The 13,218-nt window shown below is 37.0% G+C and overlaps 1 protein-coding gene across 1 annotated transcript; it reads right to left on the reverse strand.

Annotated features, from left to right (window-relative positions):
- Nucleotides 1-188: 188 nt before the first annotated feature.
- LOC127944608 (PC4 and SFRS1-interacting protein) lies at nucleotides 189-12,033 on the reverse strand. Its single transcript, XM_052540659.1, has 13 exons — nucleotides 11,853-12,033; nucleotides 11,505-11,597; nucleotides 11,354-11,415; nucleotides 11,051-11,189; nucleotides 9,931-10,356; nucleotides 5,137-5,305; nucleotides 3,455-3,627; nucleotides 3,253-3,377; nucleotides 2,205-2,248; nucleotides 2,036-2,115; nucleotides 1,581-1,682; nucleotides 1,261-1,417; nucleotides 189-742 (listed from the first exon to the last, which is right to left on the reverse strand). Exons 1-13 carry the CDS (start codon nucleotides 11,868-11,870, stop codon nucleotides 636-638), a joined length of 1,695 nt encoding a protein of 564 aa, XP_052396619.1. The 5' UTR covers nucleotides 11,871-12,033; the 3' UTR covers nucleotides 189-635.
- Nucleotides 12,034-13,218: the final 1,185 nt, after the last annotated feature.

Raw genomic sequence — 13,218 nt, forward strand, 5'->3', positions numbered from 1 at the left:
ACAGAAAAAAATTTAAAATTTTGAAATATTTCTACCATTTAAATTAACTGCTTTCAATTTGAATATATTTTAAAACATAATTTATTTCTGTGATGCTCCGCTGTATTTTCATCATCATTCCTCCAGTCTTCAGTGTCACATGATCTTCAGAAATCAGAATAATATGATGATTTACTGCTCAAGAAACATTTCTGTTTATTAATCTTTTATTTATTTATTTTTATCACTGGAGATCAGTTTAATGCATACTCTCTGTAACAGGAAGCACATGCGAGTGCTTTATAATATACAAATCCCGGGGTTTCAGAACATGACAGACAATGCTAGAACATATTACGACTAACTGCATTCATTAAAGTCAGCGTCTGTTATATTAGCACCGCTCTGAGATCAGATATAGTGTGTGATGATGTTACTGTAGCTGTCCATGTGCAACGGTGAGTTAATCATTTTTTTTGTGTGAACTATCCCTTTAACTAAAACACATAATCCATAATAACGCTTCCTCCAGGGCGGGTGGCACCCATTTACTGCAGAGGATCCATTGGTGGGCAGGTGACAAAGTTTTTGGGCAGAGTTTGAACTATTTCTGTAACGTGAGGTTGAGAGCGCAGACAGCGAGGCTGGCTGTGATGTCACGATGATGTCATGATGATGTCACACCTGTGAGGCAAGTGTTCAGTGGTTTGAGGCGCTGGTTTCGTATCTCGGGTCTCTTCACAGACGTTCGTCAGACAGACGGCTGAACACAGACACAGAGACGCACGGTTATCAGCACAAACCTGAAATACACTAACGGGAAATATATCAACTGACATAATTCACCAAGACTATAAATTAATTATATTAAAATGATCAAATTTAAGAATAAAAAAACGTGAAAAATATATAGAAAAAAATATATAAAATTATTATTATTTATTTATTTTTTGATATAAAAAAATATTATTTTTAAAAGACATATCAGGATTGGTATAGTTAAAGTAATTTTTTATGGTTTTAGTTAATAAAAAAAAAAACTTAAGATGTAAAATGGAAAAAAAAAATAATAATAATAATTTTATAAAATATATCTAAAAATATATCTGCAACTAGATGTACTAAAATGACTAAAATTAATAAAAAAATAGAGACAAAAATTAAATAAAGAACTGGTTTCCTTTTGTTTTAGTAATTCTGTGAGCAGGAGGTCAGCGCTCAGTTCCTGACCCATCAGAGTATCCCAGAAGGCCGTGCGGTGCTCTCACGAGTGTGTGTTACCTGCTCCGGCGTCCGTCTCGGTCTCCTCCTTCAGAGAAGCGATGTACTCCTGACTCAGAGGCTCCTCGCCGTCTCCGATCAGGTAGATGTTTTTAAAGCGATGATACAACATGGAGGCTTTAAACATGATCGCCTCGCTGCCACGAAACCAGCGCATCTGACACACACACACACACACACAGAAACACACACACACACACACACAGAGACACACACACACACACAGAGACACACACACTGTGAGACTGAGCTCGGCTCGACCCTGCAGCAGTGAGTATCTTCACACACACACACACACACACACACACACACACACGTACCTTTCGGAGCGTCTCGATGAGCTCGCTGTGCTTCTGAATGTTTCGAGACGAGACCGAGACGCTGCTCAACTCATCCAGAGCCAATACACACTTACCCACATCCTGAGACACACAACAATCAATAATCATCTACAAGCAGCTCTACTGTACATGACATTAACATATTGCTGGGCTGGTGCTGGGCAACTATTAATCGTGTGATTGTCTGTCATTAATCGCAATTAATCGTATTACGCACAAATCTAATAATGCATTCAAAAGTAGTGTATTGTGCACTTTTCTCATGTTAAAGTACTGCTTTATGAACAAAAGTGTAATTTGGTTTGCAAACACTTTAAACAAATGAAGTGCTTTTTACAGCAGCGTTCCTTTTACACAGTAGCACTTACAATATTACTTGTTCATCTCAACTTTTTTGTTTAGAAAACATTAGAGTGTGTTGTATAGGGTCATACTGGATTTTCGAGCGTCATTGAGATCCTGATGTCATCATGAAGCCGGTAGAGTAAAGAGTCTGTGACGGACAGAGAATGAGCTGAAACACACACACACACACACACACACACACACAGTTAGAGATCTACACACACTCGAGTGGATTCAGTGTGTGATGTGTGTGTTCACCTCTGAGCTCTTCTTCTTCTTCTTCTCTGTTGTTGTTCTGCTGTCTGTAGAAACACACTCCGTTAATGACGAGAACTACAACACAGATTAATATCATAATAATCATACTACAATAACATCAAGCATAGCAATAACTGATAACAAGAACCATTCTAGCTGTGACAATAACATTAGCTACAACGATATATAATAGCAATGAGGCAATAACGCATCATAACAAATGCTTGATGATTGTTTTTACTCTTTTACTGAAAGACTTGACTGTTATCAAGTCATAAGATTACTGATTACTGAGGTGCAGGAGGTGGAAAATTGTATAATCTTGACGAAACACATATTGTTGGAAAGAGTCTCAAGATTCCATATTTTGTGATATATATAATATTGCTAGATAGATTTGTGACAGAGAAGCGTAAAAAACAATTAAGTGGAGTTTGGGTGACACCCGGTGGCTGTTTGTGGTATAACACCTAAATAAAATAGCCTATATGAATTTTTTTTTTTTAATATCAACTTCAAATTTGGAATACAACTTAAGTAGACATATGCTTCAATTCTAAACCAATTTTTTACTTAGTAAACATAAACATAGTTAAAATTGGTAACTTTTTAATACTTTCACTATATCAAATGACTTCAATTCTGTAATGATCTACTAAGTCTTACTTAAAAAGAGACCAACTTTAGGTCTGTATTCAAAAAGCGGTCATGAATTATTATAATTTTTAAGTTTGAGTTTGGAAAGTGCACTTTGTTGTGTATTTTAAAACATGGGGATGACAGTTAAGGGTTAAAATAGCTACATAACATTGATAAATCGCTGTATATACTACAGAATCGAATCACTTTGTTTGAATTTTTGAGGTTTTGGAGAACAGATATCACATGGCATACATTGGTGAGGAACCCTCTGATCTGTATGAATGTAAACACATCCTGATGCGATAGAAATTGATAGATTTGTGACAGAAATGCGTAAAGTGGAGTTTGGGTGACATCCAGTGGCTGTTTGTGGTATTGCATGTAAACACATGGTGATGTCACTCACTCGCTCTGCTCTGTGTCTCTGTGGCTCTTCTCAGCGCTGCTCTGAGTCTTTCCTCTGGTGGACGTCATTAACCCCTGCAGTGACTTCAGCACGCTCTGCCTCTTCTCGGCCAGGATCTTACTCCTCTGAGAGACACAGAGACACAGACAGACGTCAGATCGCTGATCCTCCGTCTCTCTAAAGTGCTCTCCTCCGCGCTCACCTCTTCATCTTTCGGTTTCTTCTCCTCTTTTGTCTCGTCTCTCTTTTCAGAGACAATCAGAACGTCTCTGTTCATCTGTTTGGGTTTATTCTGTTCGTCCTCGTCTTGTGTGTTCATGTTCTTGACCTCGCTCGGTTCTTCTTGTTCCTCGGTGAGACGCTTCTTCTTTGAGTCTGTAAATTATAAATCAATTATAGCTCTTCTGTAATGAAAACTTTAAGCACTTCACTTCTGTAATGTGAGTTATTAAACATTAATACAGAGCAAATATAGCAAGCAGGATTTGATATTATTGCTCAATATAACTCGTCATCACTACAAACCGGCAAAATAAAAGTTTGGTTTAATCTTAAGAAATTACAGGGGAAATAATTTATGACTTGAAAACATACAGTAATAAAACATGATTCAAAAACATATAATTTAGGGAAAATAAAATTGATTAATAATACTAATTAAAATTGATTGACATTTGATTACACATGCGTTTTGATTATTAAAATTTAAACTATTATTTCATATAATGATAGTCATAATGGGAAATGTTATTATTAAAATCTTAACTTAATTTTTTTTAGTTTAACAGTAAAATTCCAACAATCAATTAAATTGATCAGACATGTTTTTTGATTATAATAATTTAATTAAACCATTAAAACAGAATCCAAATTAAAACAGAATTTGATTGTTAAACTTTGATAAAATGCTGTTAAGTTTCATGATTACAATTAATTAAATAAGCTTTTTATTAATAAAACTTTAATTCATAAAACATAAATCACAGAATTAAAAAATAAATAAATAAATAAATAAATAAGGCCTTAAAAAATATTTTTTTGTTAAACTTTAATAAATTGTTGTTCTATTGTATAAGTTTCAAGGTTTAAAATAGTTAGCCATGCTTCTAAATTATAAAATTTTGATTTAACCAAAAAAAAGGAATAAAAAAGAAAAAAAAAAATGGGGAAAAGGATTTAAAAAATCTGAACTGTTTTTGAAGTTTTCCCCAAATTTATTTTTCTAATTGTTTTCACCATTGCATAAATTAAATAACCAAAATGTGCTTTTTACTGTTTTGTCTTTTTTTTTTTTTTATCTATAAAAAAAAAAATTAACACTGAACATTTTGTAACATTCTTGCAGACATTATACCAACAAATCACACTTATTAAAATTAATAAGTTAAAATAATATAAAATAATATTTTTTGGCCATCAGATCATATTTTTACTGTACAAATAAAAGCAGCGTCGCTGAGCAGAAAAGACTTTTAAATCATTACAGATCCCAATGTCAACACTACGTGTCAATGCTGTAATAAGCTGTTGTGATACAGTAAAATTATAAAACTACTAACATAAATGTTGATGGAGATCTTGCTTCTTCTCAGCTTTTATTTTGGCGGAAATGCGCAGGAAGACCCCAGTTCTTCTTTTTGTTGACAACAGCAGGATAATAAATGAGTCTCATTACGAATACATCGCATGTATTATATTGTCACATTAAAATGCATAAATATGTGTGGAGTAACACACATTTTCCTCGCGCTTTGAACTTTGACCCCTGATTAAGAAGCAGATCAGAATACATGCAATTCATGCATTCATTAAAGGCATTGGTGCATCCCTAACGCCTTTTAAACAGATTCCAGGTCAACGCTCGATTAGAAGACTTGAGCTGACCTGCTGGGCTGGAGCTGTGCGTCACAGGAAGAGGAACACAAGTGTCCTCCTTCACATCAGGATCAGCTGGCGAGCGTTTCCTCTTCAGAGCGGGTTCAGTCCTCGGCGTCGCAGGGATCTCGTCTGTGTTCTGGCTCAGATCTGCGGTCGAGCGCGTGACCCTCGAGCGCTGAAGGGTTACAACAAACAAGAAAACACATCGACAAACAACTCAACAACTCATGTTCCAATGTAAACCAGCGGCGATGAAACGATTCACTCAGCTCACAATTCACGACAAGATTAGGTTATTATTAGAAATTAAATGTGTCCTTTTATTACTGCTTGGACAAAATGCTGCACGTTTCTTTGTGAAATTTAAATTTGTGCCGGGATTTTAACGCGTTAATTGAGATTAATTAATTACACAAAAAATAACGCGTTAACTAATTACAGAAAAAAATTTTGCACCGCGGAACGTTTCTCACTGGATTTGTTTCGGCGGACCGATTATACTGAAGCACCAACTAGCGTTCGCATATCACCGCGGCACGCAGCCTCAAGTATCACCTCAACGCAAAACATATAGCAGCTAGCGTGGACTTTACACTTTATGTTGAACTATGTATTATTTTGTTGGTGCAACAGTTTATGTTGAACTCTTTATTGTTTTGGCCAAGGTTGTTGAGAGTTGGACTTAGTATGTTATGGCCTCTGAAGCAACAGAGAGATGTTTTCTAATAGTCAGGGTTTCCAATGTTCTGAATGTAATTGACAGTATTGTGTTTTACTTAAAAAACACTTTACAGAAGGTTCCAGCACCTATAAGCTTCCTGAATTTCTGAAATGTACTATTTCTAAATTGTTTCTAAATATGCTATTGCTATACTTCATGGCAAAAATTGCACTGGTCTGGCTAGACTTTGTTGAACAAAAATAAACAATATTTTGTTGCTTAAGCTTATGTATTCAATCATTATTTAATGGTATACTATAAATCCATGTGAAAAAAAATTACTTCTCACTGTTCCCAGGTCAAATATTTATATGCGATTAAAATGCGATTAATTTCGATTAATTAATTACAAAGCCTCTAATTAATTAGATTAATTTTTTTAATCGAGTCCCGGCCCTAATTTAAATATAACTCTAATAATAATTTACTAATATTGCTCTTTTGTTGGTTTTGATTGCTTCTGTTCTCCTCATTTGGGAGTCGCTTTGGATAAAAGTGTCTGCTAAATGACTAAATGTAAATAACAAAACTAAACTGACATTTTAAAACAAGCCCCAAATCAAGTAAATAAGTAACATGTATTCGTCATATAAACAAAATAAGGCTTCGTCTGTGCTCTTTCAATTTAAAATGAGAGAAAACTACTGCATTTTAATCACAGTCCAAACAAAGATGCTGCATACATGCAACATGAGCAGTTTTTAATTTAAATTAAATTGTATAATTTCGAAATTTGACGTTAAAAGACAGAATGCTTTGACTTCGGTTTTGTGAAAGTATACATAAAAAATATCTGTATGAAACAGAAACAGCAGACGAGCTGAACGAGACGCAGATTCACTCTCTGCCAGCAGATGGAGCTTAAAGCGTTTCCTTGGTTACCGCTGTAAACAAAGCACTCGTGAACACCGAAGCAGGTGGACCTTCAAACGTTTCCTTGGTTACCGCTGTAAACAAAGCACTTGTGAACACCGAAGCAGGTGGACCTTCAAACGTTTCCTTGGTTACCGCTGTAAACAAAGCATTAAATAAACACCGCAGCAGGCGGAGCTTAAAGGGTTTCCTTGGTTACCGCTGTAAACCGATTTCATTACTTTTATTTAACCGATTTTTCATTACTTCTATTATTAGTCAATCAAAGCTTAATCTCATGGCCCTGACAGAGACCTGGATCAAACCAGAGGACACTGCTACACCTGCAGCACTCTCCAATAATTTCTCATGTTCCCACTCCCCCCGTTTGACTGGAAGAGGTGGAGGTACTGGTCTGCTCATCTCTAATGATTGGAAATTTAATCCTTCACCATCTTTGGGTATCAACAGCTCCTTTTGAATCTCATTCAGTTACTGTTACCTACCCTCTTAAAATACATTTTGTAGTTGTCTATCGACCCCCAGGACCACTGGGTAACTTTTTGGATGAATTAGATGTGTTGCTCTCAACCTTTTCTGAGGATGGTACTCCCCTAGTTATGCTTGGAGATTTCATCATTCATCTAAATAAACCTCTGTATGCTGATTTCCACACTCTGCTTGCCTCTTTTGATCTCAACCGAGTGTCAACTACTGCTACTCACAAATCAGGCAACCAACTGGACCTTATTTATACACGAAACTGCTCTACTGATCATGTTGTGGTTACTCCACTGCACACGTTGGATCACTTCCTCCTCACTCTTAACCTCAACATGATCCCTGACACATTACTCACCCCTCCACATGTCATCTTTCGACGTAACCTACGCACACTTTCACCCTCCCAGCTTTCTGCAATGGTTTCATCTTCACTTCCTTCCCCTAAACTGATACTTTCTGCTTCACTCTTACATCTTGTTTAGACACTGTTTGTCCCTTATATTCCAGGCCAGCCCGTAACACCCCTTCTGCCCCTTGGTTATCTGATGTTCTACGCGAACACTGTTCTAAGCTTAGAGCTTCTGAAAGGGTGTGGCGCAAGTCCAAAAATACTACAGATCTTATTGTGTATCAGTCACTCCTATCTTCTTTCTCTCCTCTGCTAAAAGGACATACTACCATAACAAAATTAACAATTCATCTAACTCTTGCATGCTTTTTAAAACATTTTCCTCACTTCTTTGTCCTCCTCCTCCTCCTGCTTCATCTCTAATAGCTGACGGCTTTGCAACGTTTTTCATTAATAAATTTAAACACATTAGTGCACAATTTTCCACACCACAATCAGTCAAGCTCATATCACCAGCAAACTTACACTCATTTACATCCTTCTCTTCACTCTCTGAGGCAGAAGTCTCAAAACTCATCCTTTCTAATCACCCTACAACTTGTCCGCTTGATCCTATTCCATCTCATCTCCTTCAAGCCATTTCTCCTGTTGTACCTGCACTCACTCACATCATCAACACTTCACTCCACACTGGTGTTTTTCCCTCATCATTTAGACAGGCACGTATAACTCCACTACTTAAGAAACCCAACCTCAACCCATCTCTTTTAGAGAACTACGGACCAGTTTCCCTTCTTCCTTTTATTGCAAAAACACTTGAACGAGCTGTGTTCAAACAAGTCTCTACATTTCTCACACACAACAATCTCCTTGACATCAACCAATCTGGCTTCAGAAGTGGACATTCAGCTGAGACAGTCTTGCTCTCAGTTATTGAAGCTCTAAGACTGGCAAGAGCAGAATCCAAATCTTCAGTACTTATCTTGCTTGATCTGTCTGCTGCTTTTGACACGGTTAACCACCAGATCCTCCTATCAACCCTACTGGCAAAGGGCATCTCAGGAAACACACTTCAATGGTTTGAGTCTTACCTATCAGATAGGGCCTTGAAAGTATCTTGGAGAGGTGAGATGTCCAAGTCACAACATCTAACTACTGGGGTGCCTCAGGGCTCAGTTCTTGGACCACTTCTCTTCTCTGTCTACATGGCATCATTAGGTTCTGTCATTCAGAAACATGGCTTTTCATATCACTGCTATGCTGATGACACTCAACTCTACCTCTCATTCCATCCTGATGATCAGCTGACTTTCTCAGACCACATTGCTAAAACGGTCCGATCCTGCAGATTTGCTTTATTCAACATCAAGAAGATCAAGCCCTTTCTTTCGGAACATGCTGCACAACTCCTTGTTCAAGCTCTTGTTCTGTCCAGGCTGGACTATTGCAATACTCTCTTGGCAGGTCTTCCAGCCAATTCCATCAAACCTTTACAATTAATCCAGAACGCAGCAGCAAGATTAATTTTTAATGAGCCAAAAAGAATACACGTCACACCTCTGTTTATCAATTTGCACTGGCTTCCAATAGCTGCTCGCATAAAATTCAAGGTATTGATGTTTGCCCACAAAACTACCACTGGCTCTGCACCCATTTACCTAAATTCGTTACTTCAGACTTATGTGCCTCTACAAGCTTGCGTTCTGCAAGTGAACGTCGCTTGATTGTTCATCCCAAAGAAGCACAAAGTCACTTTTAGGAACGTTTAAATTAAATGTTCCCTCCTGGTGGAATGAACTCCCCAACTCAATCGAGCAGCTGAGTCCTTAGCCATCTTCAAGAATCGGCTTAAAACACATCTCTTCCATCTTTATTTGACCCTCTAACTTTAACACTCACTATTCTAATTCTATTCTTTAAAAGAAATCTAACTACCTTTCTAATCTTTTTGTATTCTATATTCTTTTCATTTATTATGCAATTGTATATGTATGTGTGTGTGTGTGTGTGTGTATGTGTATGTGTAAAGACCTCTAACTAGCTTGCTCTATTCTTTCATTTTTTTATTCTATCTGTTTTCTTTTTATTTATTATATTAGTTAAAATCCCATGCTACGTGTACTGTGTTAACCTAACTGAGACTTGTTATAGCACTTATATATCATTGCTCTTTTTGTTGTTTTTGATTGCTTCCACTGTCTTCATCTGTAAGTCGCTTTGGATAAAAGCGTCTGCTAAATGAATAAATGTAAATGTAAACAATACACCTATGAACACTGCAGCAGGTGGAGCTTAAAGCGTTTCCTTGGTTACCGCTGTAAACAAAGCACTTGTTTGGTTGTTTTGAAACAAAGCGTGATTGATTCACACAAACCTGTTTGTGATTATGAGCGTCTATGGGTTTCTTGTCGGTGCAAATGATCTTTCTGTTCAGCGCGTGTTTCCTGCGACTGGAAAGCGTCTTTGATGCTGATGCTCGTCTGGCTAAAATGAACTTCCTGGATGGTAAAATCCTCCTTCCTGCCGCGAGCGTCTTCTCTGATGTCACACTCCTCGCAGGCGTGTCTTTATCCGTCCGTCTGTCCTCTGCCGCTGAATCTCTGGAGCAGGTCGACATTGTCACGGTTGTTTCAGCGTCTGCCGGCGTGACGGATTCAGAGTTTGTTTTGCTGGGTTTCACAAGAGCTTCCCTCGAATCTCTGTTCGGCGCTGATTCTGTCTGATTTTCTGCTTTCTTCTTCTTCGTCCTGTCTTGCAGTTTCAGTCGACTCTCTGACAGTCGTTTGACTAGCGCTGCTTTCTGTCAGAAACACAAAACTCATGGTCCAGTGGGTTTTATAACAGCGAACAACACAAACTTTAACACTTAGGGGTGTAACGGTACACGCATCTATACTGGAAATCTTTGGTGCTAATCTTTCAGGTTGGCATGCATGTGTACCGAATTAATAAAGCGAAAAACTGTGTTTGTAAGAACCAAATGAACCATATTTAACTGTTCAAGGCTGAAATATGAGCCCATAATCCATAACAACACTTCCATCCAGTGAAAACATTGAGTTAGAGCTGTTTAAACGCTGCTTGATCTGTGCAGATTTCTCTCCTGATTCAGACCAGAACACTTTTTCACTGGAGGAAGTGTTATTATGGATTATGTATGCCTTAATTCTGGGTTTGTTTCATCTTTTGTCTTCTCCAGATGTTCACTGATGGACTGGAGTGCTGTGGATTATTGTGATGTTTTTATCAGACTCTCATTCTGACGGCACCCATTCACTTGCAGTGATACAATGTTACATTTCCCCAAATCTGATGAAGAAGCAAACTCACCTACAAACTGCATTTCCATTTTTGGGTGAACTATTCCTTTAAAGACAAAGCCACAGATGTAAAAAGGTAACTTTTTAGTTTTTCCTTTTATGTAATGAAAACATACTAAACCATGACTTTTGTGTACCGTTACCCCTCTAATAACTCAGATTATAAACACTGACCTTTTGACCTCTGAGGCAAACACCCGGGTCGTTCTCGATCTCCCACATGCCCTCCTCGAAGCCACCTCTTTTGATTGGCCGGCCGTACTTGTCTTTGTTCGGCCAGTAGGGGACGATGTCTTTGGGGAAGAGAAATGTTCTGGAAGAGCAGAGATATAGACTGTTCAAAACAACTAAACACTGCATTGTTATGATACACTCATTCTGAAACAGTCAAAGCATAACACACATTTGATATAATATGTGTGTGTGTGTGTGTGTGTGTGTGTGTGTGTGTGTGTGTGAGAGAGAGAGTTTACTCACGTTGAATGTGTTCCATAAAAGAAGATAGGGATCTTATTTTTGGGGGCTTTTCCTTCACCAATCTGTGTGACATAAAACAACAGTCAGATTTTAATTAATCTCATGTACATATAAGACTATATGTGATTAAATCTGCTGCATTTAATCTCACCCTGGCAGGCCAGAAAGGATAACCTTTCATTTTAGCAAACACGATGTCTCCTGGAGAAAAACTATCTGTGTTCTGATCAGATGTCATCTTCATCTGAGAAAACAAAGGGTTAATTAATAAAAACAACAGTTATTATGTGCCACCAACACAGAGAGACAATAAACAAAACACTGCACCAACAGATACATCCCTATTATAAATAAAAATAGCCTTAAGGTTACTGTTACTTATGACTTTATTATAATTTCACCGATATCGACACTGAAGTAAATAGAAAGGATAGCCGTGTTTAACTAACGTTATTAGCTCAGGCTAACAACACAGCATACTGTGTGTATACAAACTCACCTTCACACCTTTCTGCATATCTACTCACTCAAAAACTACTCTATAAACACTTAGATTTAAAAACAAAACGGAAACACGGGAATAAAAAATATTATCACGCGATGAATGAAAAGACATGAGAATGTGCGTCTCCCCTCAGCGCAGGTGGATTGGTTCGGTCCGTCTCCCGCTCAGCGTGACGGAGGAATGTACCACTACTGAAAGAGGGGGTGGGAGGGATTGTAATAATTTAAAATATGATTAATAATAGGTTTCCTTCGTGACCTTTAGATTAATTACCACATATTTTATTTTATATTTAATTAATCGCTGATTTTAAATTATATTAGCAATCTGAAAAGCGAAAAAGCGTCACTGTTTGACAACATCGGTCGTTGAATAGTTAAGATTCAGCGGGAGGAAGCGGAAAGATAAAGACGTTTAAAATATTTTAACCCTTTATTCGGTCATTTAGCAAAATAAAATAAACATCCACGCGTAAATCAGAAACAAACAGCGATACATGTTCTGATTAATATTTCGCAGTTTTTTTCGCTTGTATGAGGGAGGAGGAAATATGGCGCCAGATTACAATTTAGTTTATTTCAACTAAGATTACGTAGTTATTTTGAAAATTATATATAGCCTATATATATATAAACATTGCAACTCATTCTGTAAAAGATTTATTATCAATAAGCTTTTCATCACATCATTCTGTCTAGAAGAGCCTCCTTGCAGGCAGGGGCAGATCTAGAAAAATATTGATGGGGTGGCGAGAAGAGGGCAGAAATTTTTGAGGGGTGGCAACATATGGCAGACGTATATATACTGAATTTAGACACAGTTATCACAGTTTGATGATAAATATATGTGCACATTACAAAAGGAGTCGGACACAGGCTATCATTTACAAACTTAATCTCATGCAATCAATGTCTTGCATTTGAAACAGTTCATATAAGGAATAAGTGACCATACCCCATAAGCACCACACACTCACTAATGCATACAGTATGCATCCACATGTCATTAAGAGCATTATAAAACATTCAGTGTTATCAATATGTCAATTTATTATAAGAAACACAAGATTTTAACAGCCATTTGGGGAGACTCAACTGATTTTCTACAGTTTAGTGTTAATCATCATCTAACTCAACCAGTCAAGAGCTACATTTAGCCTTAGATGTTATATGAATATGGTCCCTGAAGCATAGCTTTTATTAGTTGACAATAATAATAAATAAATAAACATTATTGGCACAAATAATAAATGTACTTTTAGAAAAAAAATTTTGAAAAATATGGTGTTATTGTTTTGGCAAGTTTAAATAAAATAAAATGAAATTATTTTTTTAAGTATATTTTACTAAGCAATTTCTTA

The sequence above is a fragment of the Carassius gibelio genome, chromosome A23, assembly GCF_023724105.1.
Source record: "Carassius gibelio isolate Cgi1373 ecotype wild population from Czech Republic chromosome A23, carGib1.2-hapl.c, whole genome shotgun sequence".
Lineage (NCBI taxonomy): Eukaryota > Metazoa > Chordata > Actinopteri > Cypriniformes > Cyprinidae > Carassius > Carassius gibelio.

What these genes read in the sequence shown, in the direction of transcription:
- LOC127944608 (XM_052540659.1), bottom strand. An exon ending in AGAAACCGAAAGATGAAGAG is followed by an intron (nt 3,378 to 3,454) that starts GTGAGCGCGGAG and finishes TGTGTCTCTCAG; the next exon opens with AGGAGTAAGATCCTGGCCGA. An exon ending in AGAGACACAGAGCAGAGCGA is followed by an intron (nt 2,249 to 3,252) that starts GTGAGTGACATC and finishes GTGTTTCTACAG; the next exon opens with ACAGCAGAACAACAACAGAG.